This window comes from Pogona vitticeps, chromosome 10 (assembly GCF_051106095.1).
Source record: "Pogona vitticeps strain Pit_001003342236 chromosome 10, PviZW2.1, whole genome shotgun sequence".
Taxonomy (NCBI): domain Eukaryota; kingdom Metazoa; phylum Chordata; class Lepidosauria; order Squamata; family Agamidae; genus Pogona; species Pogona vitticeps.
In genome coordinates, this window is record NC_135792.1 from 15,173,711 (window position 1) to 15,192,428 (window position 18,718).

The 18,718-nt window shown below is 43.4% G+C and overlaps 2 protein-coding genes across 4 annotated transcripts in view; one reads left to right on the forward strand and one right to left on the reverse strand.

Moving 5' to 3' along the window:
* The window catches only part of ENKD1 (enkurin domain containing 1), a 42,651-nt gene that overhangs the window by 227 nt on the left and 23,706 nt on the right, over positions 1-18,718 (reverse strand). The window contains exon 8 of one of the 2 annotated variants that reach the window (XM_078380375.1): positions 18,232-18,289. The exons of the other annotated variant lie outside the window; for it this stretch is intronic. The gene's annotated coding sequence lies outside the window, so the exon portion shown is untranslated. Of the gene's footprint in view, positions 1-18,231; positions 18,290-18,718 lie in introns of those variants that run through there. 2 annotated transcript variants of the gene reach the window in all.
* On the forward strand, positions 223-16,662 carry PARD6A (par-6 family cell polarity regulator alpha). 2 transcript variants are annotated; one of them, XM_072980951.2, is made up of 3 exons: positions 223-423; positions 2,537-2,759; positions 15,382-16,662. In XM_072980951.2, exons 1-3 carry the CDS (start codon positions 361-363, stop codon positions 16,170-16,172), a joined length of 1,077 nt encoding a protein of 358 aa, XP_072837052.2. In that variant the 5' UTR covers positions 223-360; the 3' UTR covers positions 16,173-16,662. The 2 variants fall into 2 exon arrangements, with proteins under 2 accessions (XP_072837052.2, XP_072837051.2); XM_072980950.2 differs by having other exon boundaries at positions 225-423; positions 15,379-16,662.

Below are 18,718 nucleotides of genomic sequence, written 5' to 3' on the forward strand. Positions count from 1 at the left end.
GAGCTCAGCCTCCCCCCCCCCCCCCGCCGCCGCCGCCCAGGTGGCTCTCCTTTTGATCTCCTGCCGTCGGCGACACCTCGGAGCGTTCCGAGCCCCGGTTACCTAGGCGACGTTGTCAGCAACCTTCCATCCTTGGGGCGCGGACGCTCTGAGCCCGCCCCCGCCAACCGGCTTACGCCAATGGCACGCGAAGCCCGAAACCTGCTGGGGCGGTGACGTCATGGCCGGTGAGTTCGTTCGTTCGTCCGCCCTCCCGCCCGGCCTCCTCCCTCGGCTCGGTGTGGAGCAGCAGCAGCAGCAGCAGCAGGAGCCGCCGCGGCGGGCGGGCGGGCGCGAGGAGGCGGCCCTCCCGGCCTCAGCATGGCCAAACACCACCGCACCCCGGCGCGCAGCCCGGAACCCGTCATCGAGGTCAAGAGCAAGGTGAGCCCGAGCCCGGGGGAAGGAGGGACCCCGCCGGGAGAAGGGGCGAGGGGGGGGGATCGCTGTAGTCCGCGGTGGCCGGGCGCAGGCGGGCAGGCAGGCGGGCAGGCAGGCAGGCAGGCGCTCCCGGGCGCGCGTCGCGTCGCGCAAGAGCTGCCTCCTTTCCCGACTCGGGCGACGCGCCGCCCAAGGGATCCCACCCGGCCCGCCTGGCCCCGGCGAGGGATGCCCGGCTGGGGGCCAGCCTTGCAGCAGGTGCGCGGCGCGTCCCCGGCGCTCTCCGACCCGCCGCCGGGTCCATCCCGGGTGCGCTTTCTTGGCGCAGCTCGCCCGGCCTAGCCGATGGCGGCCCCGGGCGATCCTTTCCCCACCCCGGCAGTGCGGAAGATGCCGGCGGAGGATTAGCGCTGGGATCCGTGATCCGGGGGGGGGGGGGACTCCTCCTGCCTGCCGGGGACGGGCGCTGACTCTGCCCGCGCCTCTCTCGCTCTCCCGGGTTGTATCCGCCGGCGGGCACCGTCGCCTGCTGCTCGCCTCCCGGCGGAACGAGAATTGGGGAAATAACGGCGTTCCTAGAGGGGGTTATGCAATGGTGAACCATCAGAAGCCGCCTCCCGAGCCCGGGGAAGGGCTTAGCACCGAGGCGGCTTCAGTGCTGCAAGGATTCCGATCTGCCCTTTTGGGGATTATTAGCATGTGTCTGGGGATATAATATTCTAGAGAGGAGGAACGTTTATTGCACACTACCTAAAAGAGTAAGGAAATAGGGCATGTGGGATTTTTTTTGGAGACCCAAGCCCTCTAGAATTCTGTTTATAATGGGCCTCTTCTTAGAGACTGATCTGACAGTCTTTTTAGAGGTACACCTAAGAGAACTGGGACAGAACACCCCCTTTCCGCACAATGCAACATTTTGGATCATCTGTCATTTGGTGTTCTTTTTAGCTGTGCGAGACTACAACTCCCATCGTCACCAGACAGCATGGCCGTATGGTGATATGGAAAAGCAATCTGACCTGGTGGAAGGCAGCTTCCAGTTGTCCTGTCTTTTTATTACTTTATTTACTTCTTACTGTCTATTTATTTATATTATGACACAAAATTATGTCTCCTATTTTAAGAACGTAGTTTCTTCCAAGATGGATCATAAAGCTATATGGAAAACACAGTAGTCAACTTGCAATATGCCAATAACAACAAAATAAAGCATTACATGGTACTGCCCTCCTTTTAGGAATGCTATTATTTCTTTTCATTTCAGGGTTTGCACATTAGTGTGGAAGAGGGCGTACCTCAGATAAAGGATTTGTAACAAGCTGTTGTTTACAATACAACCTAGATGGAAAGATTCCAGCAATGAATGCTATTCTTCTGGACTGAGCTCTAGGCAAAGTTCCTTAAGGACAATGTTCTCCAACCTGGTATCCTCTGAATCCTCTGCAGTTCCCACAATCTCCAGTCAGCATAGCCAAACACTCCCACAATAAGTGCATTACAGTGAGTGTCAAGACTACTTTGGGAATTGCAGGAAAGTGAAGGATGAAAAACAATACTGTCAGAAGCCTATAGTTTTTGTAAACTTTTGTTTCAACCATTTCCTTTGGGTGGTATCAAAATCAGGCACCTCAAAGTATTTCTTGCTATTCCCAGATATGCCTCTTCATATTTTACTGACCTGCTTGCCTGCTGTATATTTGTAGCAAACTCCTCACTGCATTTGCCAATCTTTTGTGCCACTGCATTAATAAGGCTGAGGTTCAGCATCCCATCATCTTGCAATTAGTTGGACTATTGATCCCTCCGCTTGGTATTGCCAACCCTGCAGAACACAGTTCTCTAAGGTTTCATGGCTTCCCAGTCCTATGTAGTAATACTTGGGATTGGCATTTGTCATACAAAACACCTGCATGGCTAGTTATTTTATGATTAGACTGGCTGTTGCTGTGGGAGGCAGAAAACTACCCTCTTGAGGAAAACTAATCCTATAAACAAGCAACCTTACTCGTGTAACAGATAGGCTGTATTTAATTTTTGTTTTTAAATTTTTAGTACATTTGTATCCTGTTACAAATTACATTTGAGTAATAATGTTAAGTTTTTAATTTCTTTACAGTTTGATGCTGAATTCCGCCGCTTTGCGGTGAAGCGCTCGACCGTGGGTGGCTTCCAAGAATTCTACCAGCTGATTCAGAGAGTCCACCAAATCCCATGTGTGGATGTCCTGCTTGGATATACAGACATTCATGGTGACCTGCTGCCCATCAATAATGATGACAATTACCATAAGGCACTCTCATCGGCCAATCCTCTGCTCCGGATCATCATCCAGAAGCGAGGTAAGGAAACACTCAAGGAGGTAGCAAATTTTCTTTTCTTGACTCAGCAAAGTTATTTTGTGTCATTCTTTTGTTTCTTCATGTCCTTCAATCAGGGAGCTTAGAGCAAACAGATCTAGACTACAGCGGATCACTGGGTGACTTACAATAGTTCAGCAAAGCTTTCTGTATCTCAGCAGTTTAACAGCAGCAAGTAAAAATGAAATTAAAAATTAGTTTTCTGTCCAAAATTAAGGATGGAAGCAAAATCCATCTGATTCACAATTTAGCATGAACCAGCCTAATTCACTTTTCCTGAACCAGAATATACTTTGAACCAAAATATACCTACCTGTCAAGTGTTCATACTTCTCTAAATTTTGCAAAAGCCTGCCAAGCAAAAGATAGCACTCCAAAATAGATGCATTAGAAAAAAATAGATGCATTTTATATATGCATATGATTTTTTTTTTGTATTCCCTAATTGTGAACTGATGCAGAAATGGAATGGAACAACTTGTCCTTCAAAAAGTGTAAAAAGCACAACAGAGAAATTTGTTAATTTGTTTGTACCTGTGGGTAGCCTTGAGTCTGTCCCTTACCTCCTTGTCTTCATATTTTTCTGTAAACTGGTTCTTTGGCCAAAAACCTCTATTTTGGGCTGTGTTTAAAATTTCAGATCTAGAGCAATTCAGATATAGCCTGAAATCCTGTTGCTTAGTGTAGCAAGTAAAGCAACTAAAGTAGGCCCACTAAATCAATGGAACTTAAAGAGAAATTGGTTCACCAAATCTCCATTGAGTCAATAGGCCTACTTTAATTGCAATTTACTATGCTTAGAAATAGTAGATCAGCCATAGATTTATACATGTAATTTAACACATGCAGTCTCCTGCTGGCATGCTGCAGAAGACTGGGGTGGGGTATGGGGTTCTTTTTCAGATCAGGAGTTGGATTTCTAATTTGTTCAGGGGCTGAAAGGGCACATTCCAGCACTGGGCAAAATTAAGGGCTCTCTGACTTCCAGTGTGGATAAAGTGATGGACTAGGACTATGGAGACTAGGTTTCAAATCCCTGCTCAGCCATTTAAATTCACTAGGGGTGTAGAACTGGTAAAGCCACTGCTTAAATATCTCATGTACCTTGAAAATCCTGTTAGGGTTCTGTAAATCAGTTCCAACTTGACGGCACACACCAACTAAAAACCAGTTACAGTCTATGGGACCCATAACAAACTGGGCTGGCCAGATGTAATTCGTACTCATTTTTACTTTTCCTCTCCAATTATATAAAGTGCACCTCAGTTCTTTGCATATCTACTCAGAAAGCCCCAGTGTGACAAGCTCTGTGCCTCAGAATTCAGCTTTGTGAAGGCATTAATGCAATCCCTGGGATTTGAATAACTTCTGGATAGTTGAGTAGCTTAAGCATCTGGCTGCAGAGCCAGAAGTTGGGAGTTTGGTTCCCCACTGTACTTCCTTTGATGGGGCTGGATTTGATGATCCATATGGTCCCTTCTAGATCTGCAGTTCTAAGGTGATGATGATGTTGATGATGATAATAATAATAATAATCTATCACTGACTCGAGATAAGAGCAAAGGAAGGTATAGATCAGGTGAGGGAAGCCTTAGAGATTGTGTTTGGCCAAAGGGCCAGAGATTCACCTGAACAACATACTTAGCTCCGCTCCCTTAACTAGTATGTATTGTACATCTGAATCCTCCCTGCTCCTGCCATGGTCTGACACCTTGCTCTAATTAATGATCCTCTGCTGCTCTAATTAAAAAAAACAAATTAGATATCAGAAGACTGAAGTGTGTACCCATTTGTTCAAAGTGGTGTATATCACTCTGCTTCCCTTCTGCCCCTTCCATTTTATCTTTACAATGAGACTGGATAGCCCGAGAGTGTGAGAATTTGAATCTGGATTGTCCTGAGCCTCATATGTTATCTTAACCATTAAATCTCAGTGCTTACCTGCTGAGAGCTATTATCTGTTGGACCATAAATGAGGACGATATGTTGTTGTTGTTTAGTCGTGTCCGACTCTTCGTGACCCTATGGACCAGAGCACGCCAGGCCCTCCTATCTTCCACTGCCTCCCGGAGGTCTGTCAATTTCATGTTGGTTGCTTCGCAGACACTGTCCAGCCATCTCATCCTCGGTCGTCCCCTTCTCCTCTTGCCGTCACACTTTCCTAACATCAAGGTCACACTTTCCTAACATCAAGGGACGATATACTCCATGCTAAATTCCATACTATTCAGATTTATTTGATATAAATTAGAAGCAAAATCAGAATTAGAAGCAAAGACCTTTGTTTCTGTGTCTATGTCTACTCCATAAGCTGTCAACAAGGGAATGACTAGAGCAATGAAGCTGTCCCTATAATGACTAGAAATTTTGCTCAGCCTTGCTTATAATCACAATCAAGACTTCAGCAAAAGAAAGTGTTAAATTTTTTCCTTGGTCCCAGCATTAGCAGTATCACCAAAATTGGACATAAGGCAAGGGAGAGTGTGGTTCATTCCTGTCTCTAATGTGTTCAAGCATTTATTTCCATAGTTTGGCAATGGCATTTCTTTTCTGAATTTCACACAGAATAATGCATTAGTATTTGGGTCTGTCTGTTCTGGCATTCTGCTTCTATGTAGCTAAGTGGTTTTCTGTCTTTAGTCCTCCAGATGTTTTGGACTTCAGCTCCCGAAGCCATTATCAGCATGTTTAATAAGAGATTGTAAGAGTTGAGGCTCAAAACAGCTGGAGGACCCAAGGTTGGAAACCACTGGTGTGGATGACTTAGTGTGTGAGTCTGGAAATCAAGCATACTAACAAAATCCACCTGTTACCATCCTCTCCTCCCTTCACAAGATTGAGTCAAACACCTGCAATCTTCCACCTAATTTTCTATGCCCACATTAATAGCCCACATTAATTCTTCACTTCAGAGATTCTCTCTCATCATGTGGGGATGGTGGTGCTATGGAATGGAGCTTTGCGCTTTTGCACTACAGGTGCTATACTACCTTGAGAATTCCAAGTGTTGTAATCCAAAAACATGAAGTTCTGTATCTCTAGTAATGATTTGTCTATGTCAGGATGGCAGGCCTCTTGTCCTCTGAATTCTTTCGGGCTACAAGTCCTGTCATCTCTTACTATTGGTCTGGTTGGAATTCTGGGAGATGAATTCCGAAACGCCAGGATACCCAGAAGTTTTCTACTGCTGATCTGTACAGGAGCAATATTCTGGAATAGGTCTTCACTTCTATTCAACAGTATTAGCCTTCTGCCTTCTGCAAACAAAAGGGCCTGTGCAAAATTAGCATGCTTAGTATTGTCCTTAGGAGGAGGGATTTTGTTCTAAAATTGGAAGAAATGTTTATTCCCATGAGCATTGCCTCTACTGCTCAACCCACATGAAATTCCACACCGGTTTGTCTTTTGGGCTGTCTATGGCAATAAATAATTGTACAAGCGGTTCTTTTAATAGCTTCACCAAATCTTGCTTTTCTCCCTGCTTGTCTGGAGACTGGAGCAGCCATCAACACAAAGTGAACTCAGCACAGGAAGTACACCCTTAGAGTCACAGTGGTGGTTACCTTCTGCGCATTTTCTGTCATTACCATCTATACCCATTATTCCTCTGCCCTTCAGGAATAATCACTATGCTTTTTCTGCCACTCTGAGCAACTGCCTTCAACATTTTCCATCTGTAGTTAAGATGTGCAAATATAGAAAGGGAAAATTTATGGATGTTTGATAGAAACAAAGTAATATTTTATTTTAATATAAGATATAAATGAGAACTAATGTGGTGTAGCAGTTAGAGTGCTGGACCAGAGTTTGAATTCCCATTGGGTTATGAAACTGACTGCATGGCCTTGGGGTAGTCACACCAGACCTATCTTATCAACTACTATTGTGAGAATAAAGAGGGAATGAGCCTTGTGTCTATTGGACAAAAGGGAATATATACATGAAATTAATATACTAAGATTTAAATGTATGTATGAAAGAGTTAACATTCTGTCTTCATCCTCCTTTGCACAAACGTTTAGCTGAAGAGCAGAATAGCAAAACAGAATTCAACAAAGAGTTTTGTGGGAGTTGAAATGTTAGCAAGTTGTATTTAGCTTAAGCTTTTGTGAACTGAAGCTGTTACTTCCTTAGGTTATACTCAAACCTAGCTATTGGTTTTTCTTCACTAGACTACAGAATAACATGGTGGACTCTCTGGAAAAAAATAGGATGCAGGTCCTCTAGAAGATAATATATGATTGTATGCTACTAGGTTATATAAGCTAACTCTATCTTCTACTTCTGTTTCTAGTCAACATAAAAACCTGCTATTGTCTTAGACACTTTTCCCTCAAAACTTCTTCCCCCTTGCTCTGCTCCCTAATTCTTTTTATTATGCTATACAGTATTTTTATTGTATATAACAAAAAATGGCAAAATGAAAGGAAACAAGATTTAAAATATACTAAGATACTAAAGAATAAAAAAATTCCTCACACGTGAATTACTGTACATAATATCAGCTCAATAAATATAACTAAATTAGTGCATCCGTCACCAGGACCAATAGAGATACAGTATATTTCCTTCACAGTCCAATGTTTATGGTTCCCTACACTGTACCCCCCTCCAGAAGGCCATTATCTCTTGTTTGGGTAATTGGCCTTCCCCTTTCAATAATACAAAGTCCAAAAAACCTTACCATATATCTACAAAATTATTCTCCATTATCTTCTCCTTTTTTGTCCTATGACATATCAACTTATCACTAATTACTAATTCCCAAACTTAGGTAAAGGTAAAAGTTCCCCTTGACATTTAGTCCAGTCGTGTCTGACTAGGGTGCAGTGCTCATCCCCATTTCCAAGCCATAGAGCCAGCGTTTGTCCAAAGACAGTTTCCGTGGTCAGCGCGACTGGACACGGAATGCTGTTACCTTCCCACCAAGGTGCTACCTATTTATTTGCATTTTTACATGCTTTTGAACTGCTAGGTTGGCAGGAGCTGGGACAAAGCGACGGGAGCTCACTCCGTCACGTGGATTTGATCTTATGACTGCTGGTTTTCTGACCTTGCAGCACAGAGGCTCCTGAGGTTTAACCCACAGCACCACCACATCCCACTTATATAGTTATACAGTTATATAGTTCTTCTGATTTTTGTCTTGTTCATATTCAACTATAGTCCTGCTTTTGCACTTTCTTCTTCACCTTCATTAGGAGTCAAACAATTCCTCCTGAATGCCAGTAAGATAGCGTTATCCATGTATCTTAAATTATTAATATTTCTTGTACCACTCTTCCTTTATCAGAATGTAATCCTCCTTTGCATGTGATATATTATGCATACACAATGAAAAGATGGGGAGATAAAATGCATCTCTGTCTGATACTTTTGTCTATGCAAAACTATTCTGCTTGTTCACATTCTCTCAAGAACAAAAGCTTCTTGTCCACAAGAAGATTTAAGCATCAAGATATTCAAGTGCTGAGGCACACCTTTTTTTAAAAAAAGTCCATTGCTTTTCATGACTTGCACAATCTATAAAGTACAGACTGATCTTCTGAAACTATTTGTTTCTGAAACTCCAGTTGCCAGTGTATATTTGCAATATAATTTCTAGGAACTCTTCCTTTTCAGAATAAAGCTTGAACATCAGGCATCCCTTGCTCTATATATGGTAAAAATGTTATTTCGCAAAACCTGGAGCATCATTTCCTTGTAGTGAAATTAACAAAATTTTCCTATACTTACCGCATTTCTTGGGGATTAAAATGTAGATTGACTGTCAGTCTATGCACCATTGTTTCGTTTTCAGTATTTTTTGGCACAGCCTTATTAGCATTTTCACAAATTCACTTTCTTTAGTTTGAAATAGTTGTTGGTATACAACCCACTCCTGGTGATTCATTTCTTCCAAGCGCTTTCACTTTGCTCTAAAAAAATTGCAGGTTCTTCATCACAGGAGTTTTCTTCAGTGGAATCTATCATCTTTGCATCCCTCCTCTGGTTTTAATACTTAGTTCTTCCAGTTCATTGTCGACTGAGTTTGGTAATGCAAATATATTCTTTACATGGACTTTAATTAGAAATGTTATTTAAATTATACTTTCACTCCATGATTTTTTTAGGGTTCTTTTACTTCGCTTTTTTATATTAACAGTTCGTGGCCAGTACCACAGTCTGCTCCCGGTCTTCTTTTGGTTGAGGGAATACCACTTTTCCATCTACTAGATCCAGCTATGTGTTCTATTTGGTGTCTATACTACAATCTATATAGACACCTATGTGTACGCCTCTTCTGTTGCCTGAAGCATGGATTTGCAATAAGGAGATGATTGGTGTCGCATTATTGGCTTCACAGAATTCTGAGAGACATTTTCCTGCTCATTTCTAACTCCTAGGCCAAATTCTCCAATAACATTTGGCTCTGACTTAGTTTCTACTTTTGTATTCCAGTCATCTATGATCATCAATGCATTTGTTTTGGCGTATGATCAGATTCCTCCTGGACCCTTGCATAAAAACATTTTTTTCTTTTTCTGTATCTATAGTTGGAGCACATGCTTCAATGAGGATTATCTTGATAGGTTTTCCACATCATCTGACTAATATTATTTAATCAGACTTACATCATGACACCACAGCTTGTGGTACATATTGCATTGGTATTAGAAAAATACAATTTCTTCTGATGTTATCGTTTCCAGAGTAAAACAGGTTGTTTTTCACTGAAAAGTCTGCTTTAGTTGGCTCTCATCAAGTACTGCAATGTTTAAACATTTCATTTTTTACGCTATGATTTCCTGCTTACCCTGATTCATACTTCTGTGTTCTAATGGTATGTGTTGAGCAGTATCAGACTTTCCTTTCACCTCTGTTCATGGTGGTCACCTGACATCCTTTCAACTTTAATCTAGTTGCTCTATCAGTGATAGCACTATTTGTATTTATCATTTGCTCTTCCCAGTACTTGATTGTGTGCCCTCTGACCTGGGAGCCTTATCTTCCAGCACTGGTTCTTGTTTCATCTTGGAGAGTCTCATCGCAGGGTTTCCAAGGTACAAAATATTCAGAAGTGGCTGACCAATGCCTTTTGTGCAGTACTAGTACACAGTAAGTTAGCTTGAGAATCATTGCCATCATCTGTGGAAAGATGCTCCTCTAGTGTCACGTAGTACTGCTATTGCCCAGTAGCTGTCCTCTGAGAGTTTCTCTGCCCTAATCACCACTGGACTTATCTGTTCTCCTCTTCTGCTGACATGACATTCTGTCCTGAAAAGGGTGGACACATCTTAGTCTGGTTTCTCAGCTATGATCATTCCATCTTGGGTGACCCTGCTGGGAGCCTAAACTCGTAATGGAGTCTAGCCTCCTGACGACATTGCTTCCAGGTTCCCTGAAGCCCTCTGATTATATTAAGGCATGCATCCCAGAGAGGGAGGTTCGAAGTAGCCAACAACTATTTACTCCAGAATAGCTTAAGAGCTTGTCCTCTGAAGCATAGGACTAGAGGGTGCTCTTTCTACAGTCCACGTTCAGAAGCTGACTGAAGCATCAACACTGGGAAGGAGGTGGACTGTGAGGCAGCTGCTTTGCAGCTTACATTCCATCTTCCTTCTCTCTGATTTGCACCATCTTTTGGGAGAAGGAATGCATAAAGTCAGACCTTGTGAAGGGATTGGTAGTGTCAGCATTCCTGTGTGGAATGGAGGAGAGGTCCTTCTGCCGTCTGCCAGGACAAGGGCCAAGAAAAGACCAGCCGTGGCCTCTCTTGATTCCCTCTGCAAAATTCCAGCCTGTTGGACCTCCTCTTCTCTGGAGAACCAGGCCTTCCCTGCCACTGGACTGTGAGGCAGCTGCTTTGCAGGGTAGCTTCCATTATCCCTCCTCTGATTTGTGCCACCTCTTTGGGGAGGAGTGCATTAAACCAGAGCTGGTGTGGGGGCAGGGTTGCTTCTCAATAGGAGTAATGAGAGCGAGTGTCAGACACCACCTTAAGACAGAGGAAGAAGCAGGGGCTTGTTTAATCTGTCCTCTCTTGCCTGACTTTGCTGTAGTCCGGTCTCCATCTGTTGGGGGGGGGTCTTTAAAGTGGAGGATGCTGAAGGGGTGCAGGGGACAGCCATTATGGCTATAAAGGGCAGGTGGAGATATAGAGTTGGGAGACATTAGTGACACCACAGGAGAAAGGTGTATAAGAAAGACCTTGTAACAAACTGTGAGGTAGGTCAGGATAAAAGAGACAACCAATGGAAGAAAGCATGTATAGACTGAGGGAAGAACTTTTTCCCACCTCAATGGGAAGGTAATAGTGTTCCGTGTCTAGTCGCGCTGGCCACATGATCATGGAAACTATCTTCGGACAAATGCATGCTCTGTGGCTTGGAAATGGGGATGAGCACCACGCCCTAGAGTCGGACATAACTGGACTAAATGTCAAGGGGAACCTTTACCTTTACCTATATAACTTTAATGTTGATAATGAAGAAATGGAAATTTTTCAAGTTTTGTATACCTGCATTCAATCATCAATATAAATGCAGCCAAGAAATCAGAAGACAACAGAGACTCATGTAAGCATGTCTCATTGGAGACAAAAAGGAAGATCACATATATTCCCAGTTATTATGTACAGATATGAAAGCTGGATAGTGAAGAAAACTGACAGGAAAGAAATTATTTTGTTTCAAATGTGGTGTTCGAGGAGAGCTTTACAGATGGCATGAATTGCTAGAAAGTAAATCAAGGCTGCTCTACTTTAGGCGCCTCATGAGATGCCAGGGGCCACCGGAAACAGCCGCAGTGCTGGTGAGGATTGAAAAAGATCAGGGATGGGATGGGATGGAATGACTCAAGAAGGGAACCACAGATTTCAGTCTGCAGTTGCTGACAAGGGCGGTAGCACCGAGAGGTCCTGTAAGGTGAACCCATAGGAAACAAAGGCTGAGGGAGGGAGGGAGGGAGGGGAGTGGGGCCACCTGGGTGGAAAGGCCCAAAGAGGGCGCCCCACTCAAGAAAGGGGAAAACCTGGATCTGGATGTGCTTTTACCCGTTGCATAGAAGAAAAATAAGTCTTCTATCCTGCTGCAGAGTCTTCCTAGTTAAAAATAAACTGCTGCACCAAAAATACAGTGCAGTATTTTTAACTTAGGAGCTCTGTCCAATGAGGGCTGTATCACTTTAAGCACCATGACCTGGGAAAAGATTTTATCCCCTCCACTTTGGGAATCTTGTTGGCTCTATCAAGCAGAAATCTACCCCTGGGCAATCAGATGGGGAAAAACAATAAACAGGACAGTATCAGTCACATGCTGTTTTTTTGTCTTCCAGGTTGACTCTGCCACTCCCTATGATGGGAGTGGGGGTTCCAAGACTCTAGTAACATTTCTTCTGTGGGTGCTGTGCTTTGAGTTCAGGTCCTGGATAACTGATCCCTTATTACAGTGTTTGTGCCTGTATTAAAACACTAACCTGTTCTGATTGATTCAGTAAATATTGCTGTTTTATGTCCACTCAGAAGCTCTGTCCTCTTCAGGGGATGAGTAATCTGTGCTGCTAGGTTTAGTGTAAGAAGACTTCTGTTGCCAGCAAAATTGTATAAATATTCCTGGTCTGAAGGTAGAGAAGGGGTGAATTGATCATCTTGAATTCAGCAAATTTATCATCCAAATTACCTTGCTTTCCCCTTTCTAGTTGATATGTAATCTTCCCTCCCTTGCACCTTTTTGTGCATGCATTTTTAAAATGTACAATTTTAAATGTATGTACCTGTGGACTGAAACATTTTGTACGCATTTCAGAACTTTAAGCAGTTTTTCATATGTGCACATATTGTCCAACACTTTTTTCATTTCATGGAATGTACTATAAACTCAGAAATGTACAGTTTTTCTGATTGCAAAGTGTGTTTGTTCTAGGAGGTTATGAATTGAGTAAAATTGTTCATCAGGGGGAGGGACCCTTTGGCAGGTTGGATGTCTCAACCATTCTGGATATGGCTTAATTTCTTGCCCTGCCCTGAGCTGCTTCTCTGTGATATTCTGATGCAGAATCAGAACTTAAAACAATATTAGATGTTTAATTTAATCAAGTAAAATTAATGTCACTAATTAACCAGTTGTTGGAAACATTCCTTTTTTTAAACAACAACCTCAAATTCAACTGCTAAGCATGCCCACTAGCTATGCTATCCGTGAGACTGCGGGAGCTGCAGTCTAGAAAGCAAATTTTCCCAGGCCTGTTACTAATAAGTCTTTTCTCTATAACTCTCCAGCCTCTCCTTCTCAGTGGCAATGGGCAACTCTCCAGCCATACCTGAAGAAGAACGGTCTTCTCTTTCTTTTGAAAAGGGAACTGCAATTGTAGGTCTCAGTTCCCTATTTTATGGGAGAGTAAAAAAGGTAGACTCAATTGTCTCTTTTAACAGTTCAAATCTGAGTGCTTAAGGGCTAAATTTCCCCCTTTCCTACGCATGAGGCATTCAGAAGTGGTTTACTGATAGCTTTTAGTACCATGCAGTGATTGACTGCTGAATGGTAGGCGCAGGCACTAAAGATTATAGTCACCAATAGCCACAGCTACAAGGTGATTCCAAAATTGCATGCAGCTTGTTGATCCATATCCTCCTTTTCCAACATAATGCCTTGGACATGTGTTGAGAGTTATGGGGCTTGTAGTCCCCAGTTTGGGAAAGGCCGACCCACATGCACAAGCCAGATGTAGCACTTTTTATCACCACTTGGAACAGGGTTTTGCACCTTCACTCAGGACAAATCCACCTCAAAATAATTCTCAGAACAGGGATTGTTCACAATAGTGTATTGCTGCTGGGGAAATTCATTCCCCCACTTTCAGCCCCCCCATATTCAGTGAAGATTGCAGCTATACACAGAGGGAACAGAGAAACTAAGAGAGATTGCAGATGAGATCAACCTCCCTGCAAATTATTTTTTCGCTAAGAGAAAGATCTGGTGCTTTAATTCTGAAAGCCCTCATTCCACTATAACCATGTTTCCTCTTCCTACATATTAATCAACATATCATTTTAGATAGGTTTACAGTGAACTAAATCAACATACAGTGTGATTAGAAAGAGGACAACGGAGCACTATCCAGGCCCTGAAGAACAAGCAAATCAAGCATCTCTGTTAGTGCATTTGAGCTGCTGTTACTCCTGTGGTGGATCCTTCTAAAATTCCATGTACTGTCCTGTCTGCATTTTCCTCTTCTCCCTCCACTGATACCATTGGCAGTCTTTCTTTTGAGCATGGGCAGTTGCAGTGGTGAAGCAGGCTTTGTAGATTCTGATGCTGCTCTGTGCGCTTTGCTCTGACAGCTACAGATTTAAATCAATAGGGGTGCAACTCAAAGTGTGATTAAAACTGAATTATTCATATCCCTTTTAATCCCAGCCTGCTACACAGTCTGTAATCCCAGAAGAGGAGGCTGGCTTCTGCAGTACTAGTAGGTATTACATATCCAGGACTGCCTGGGTTGGAGAAGGATGGGAAAAGGGAGACAGGATTACTGATCAGAGAAGAGGCCTGCATTGTATTTGACTGAGTTTATAAGGAATTGGTTACAGTTACCTTAAATAAACTGCTTTTCATATTTCTCTCCTTGTCCTTTTTAATGAAGGCAAAATAGAAAGAACACAAATAAGAATGATATTACCTCTATTGTTTTGAGTTTCCAGTTAAATAACAAAGGAACGTGTGGCACCTTTAAGACTGATTTACTGTAACAAGGAGCCTTTGGCACCTTAAAAACTGAGCAGTGTTGTTCACTGACTTTTTATTAGACTTCCCCAGATGCATAGAATGTCTGAGAAAGTGGGCTACAGTCCACAAAAGCTTGTGCCAAATAAAACTTATTAGTCTTTAAGGTGCTACATGAGCCCTTTTTTTGCTGCCACTGACTTAACACAGATTTAGAAATATTTACTGGAGAGCTATTCCTGCATGAACTGTCATAAGTATAGAGAATACTTCCTCAGATAAAGCATCTGAGGAAACCAGTTGTCTTGTCAAGACTGGCAAGGGCTTCTTTTGGACTTTGGTGACAATGAAGGCATCACTGGAGGAAAAGCCACTAAACCATATTAAAGAGACAGGAGAGTCAGTGCACAAGGACGCCCTCTGCGTTCTGGGAGCCCCTGGACAATGAGAATCAGTGGCTGCGCAACACCTCTTCAGAGCAGGTCTACATTAAGGCTCTGTGACATCCAAGAAATGTTCATTAGCAGATTTTCATATGTCCAACTTGTTGGATGTTGATGCTTTCCTAGTTGGCAAAATGATAACAGAGCACCTCATTAATGATAACCATGCTGTACATCAAAGGGCAACAGAATCAGACGTCAACACCTAACACTTGCTAGGACTGTCCATTTAGTTAGATGAGACTGGTTTCTAGCAGCTGAATCCTTCTCCAGGTAATCTCTGATGATGTAACAAATCTATTGGTCTTAACTGTGCCGCCTAAAGGTTTCTTATTTGCTGCAACAGACTGTTAAACTGAGTTTTATCACATTCTCTTATCGGTTCTAGGAATGGTTGAATTCTGACAGATTGTAACTGAAGGTCTGATCTGTGCTGTCTTCCCTGTTCTCTTGCAGCAGAAGCTGACACCAGTGTCTTTGCCTCCAATTCCCTTCAACGGAAGAAAAAGGGACTCCTGCGCCCGGTGCACCAGCGGGCCAAGCCCCACTTGCTGATTGGCATGCCACAGGACTTCCGCCAGATCTCCTCCATCATTGATGTTGACATTCTACCAGAGACCCACCGACGTGTGCGGCTCCATAAGCATGGGTCAAACAAACCACTGGGCTTCTATATCCGGGATGGAGTCAGCATGCGTGTGGCCCCTCATGGTGTTGAGAAGGTGCCTGGCATCTTCATCTCCCGTTTGGTCAAGGGGGGTCTCGCAGAGAGCACTGGGCTACTGGCTGTGAATGATGAGATCCTGGAAGTCAATGGCATTGATGTGGCAGGAAAGTCACTGGACCAGGTCACAGACATGATGGTGGCGAACAGCCACAATCTCATCATTACTGTCAAGCCAGCCAACCAACGTAACAACGTGATCCGAAGCAGCAAAGCTTCAGGCAGCTCGGGCGTCTCCACGGACAGCACTCCTAGCCAGCAGACGCCTAGCCCAGCTTCCCAGTACCTGAGCAACTGCAGCGCCGCCGAAGGAGAAAGCGATGAAGAGGGTGACCTTGTGATTGAGAGTGATTTGCCTGCCAGCTGCCCCAATGGTGGTCTGCTGGAGAGCTTGCAGCACAGCTTGTCTCTTTATAGCTCTCAGGGCTCCCTGCCCTCCCTGAACAGTCACAGTGGCAATGGCAGTCCAATCCGGGGCAGCCGAGCGGGGAGCCTCCGTGAGGATGGTACAGTCATCACACTATAGCCCCCTGGCATCACCTTCCCCATTCAGCCCCGATATTTGAATCACAACATTTCCAAGGTCAGTATGGCAGCAGCCTTGTTCCTGTGCAGTGGAGCTGAAATCTGGAGTCTGATATGCTACTGAGGCTTGCCATTCCTGACCCTCACTTGCACATCGTTTGCAAGCCTAACGGTGCTCTTTGTAGTTCCCTGGAGTAAAGATGGCAGGCAAGACTGGAGCAACAAGGGTCTAGTAACTTTCCCTGAAGCTTCTGCCAAGAAGAGATCTTCCTGTCCCTACTGAACTAAACAATGGGTGTTCTCTTACTTCTGTCTCTGGGATTTTCCCTCTCCAACTTGTGCTCATGCAGAAAGGAAATGTGCCCCTTTCACCAGGCCACGGTCCTGCATTCACCAACTGTGTTGACTCTCATGAAGTGTTTGTTTTTAGTTACATGCATCACAGATTAATATATTGCAACAGACTATTAAAACATTTTTTAAAGAAAGAAGTAGTGGGGGTTTTGTTTTAAAGAAATGTGTCCTGTTGTAATTTTTAAAGGTGTGTTGCATCTGGGAGAGAAGATGAGAGACAAAGGGTGAAATGGGAACAGTTTAGCTGAGTGAATATTAATCTTATTTTAGAACTGCAGGACTGGATATGGAGACAACCTGAGAATGGGACAATCAAACTCAATTTGCTTTGGTAAGGGAACATGGTGGATTAACTCCTTCTAAATGGCAAAAAGGGAAATCAGTGGAAAGAGTGGCTGTTCTTCCATTGACTTCTTCCATTTCCCTTTCCCATCCTGCATGCCAAAGTTATGAGTTCCATATTATTCCCCTATCCCTTTATCCTTCTGCAACAGTTAGACAGCCAATGTTTTTCTGCACATGCTTTTAAAAAAATACTGCTAGTTAATTCAACTACAAGCACCGATTCACGGTCATAAATTCATAGAGTTGACATAGGTGAACCAAACCTTTCTGAGGAAGTTTAGAGTTCAGCATCTGACAGGTTAAAAAACATGGTCAACTGTAGAGTCAAGGAAATGCCAACTGCTTTTGAAGGATTCAGTTAATTACAGAATAACCCTGTAAGTCATTCTCAGAAATAAGACCCACTGAATTCAGTGAAGTGTATAAGTGGCCCTTTAAGATAAAATTATTTTTAAAAATACAGTTTACAAATCACATTGTGGTTGGAGTTCTAATCAGTGTGAGCAGAATACAGGAAAAAGGAGTAGGGTTCATTCCCATACCATGTCCACGCCAAGTCAGGTATTTTATGACTGCAGCCTTGTTGTTGTTTAGTCGTTAAGTCATATCTGACTCTTCGTGACCCCATGGACCAGAGCACGCCAGGCCTTCCTGTCTTCCACTGCCTCCTGGAGTTTGATCAAATTCATGTTGGTTGCTTTGATGACACTGTCCAACCATCTCGTCCTCTGTCGTCCCCCTCTCCTCTTGCCTTCACTCTTTACCAACATCAGCGTCTTTTCCAGGGAGTCTTCTCTTCTCATGAGATGGCCAAAGTACTGGAGCCTCAGCTTCAGGATCTGTCCTTCCAATGAGCGCTCAGGGTTGATTTCCTTCAAAATGGATAAGTTGTTCTCCTTGCAGTCCAGGGGACTCTCAAGAGTCTCCTCCAGTACCACAATTTAAAAGCATCAATTCTTTGGCGGTCAGCCTTCTTTATGGTCCAGCTTTCACTTCCATACATCACTACTGGAAAAACCATAGCTTTGAGTATGCGGACCTTTGTTGGCAAGGTGATGTCTCTGCTTTTTAAGATGCTGTCTAGGTTTATCATCGCTTCCCTCCCAAAAAGCAGGCGTCTTTTAATTTTGTTGCTTGCTTTCACCATCTGCAGTGATCATGGAGCCCAAGAAAGTAAATCTGTCACTGCCTCCAAATCTTCCCCTTCAATTTCCCAGGAGGTGATGGGACCAGTGGCCATGATCTTAATTTTTTTGATGTTGAGTTTCAGACCATTTTTCTGCACTCTCCTCTTTCACCCTCGATGTTCTTTAATTCCTCCTCACTTTCTGCCATCAGAGTGGTATCATCTGCATATCGGATTTTGTTCCGGCAATCTTAATTCCGGTTTGGGATTCATTCAGTGCTGCATGATGTATTCTGCATATAAGTTAAATAAGCAGGGAGACCATGCACAGCCTTGTCGTACTCCTTTCCCAATTTTGAACCAATCAGTTGTTCCATAACTGCAGCCTTAGAACAGAACAAAAACCAAAACCATAACTCACCCCTTTGTTAATTTCAGAAGCATATCTGACTGAGGGAACAATCAAATAAGTATTTGTCCCACTGTTTGTGCCATGCTCGTCACTGTTCCTTTTGATATTTATTCCATCAACTACACAATTTTAGTACTAACTGTGAGTAGAGCCAATATTGTTGCATGAATATGTGGAATATTTTGTTTGGCTGACAGGGATTGAGCCTTTTTTGTAGCATTTCCATGCCATGCATGTATGCTTTTGGTGTATGAGATTGTCAGGATCAGTCCTTTGGGACAATTTTTGAGCAAGTCCAGATGCAAAGAGT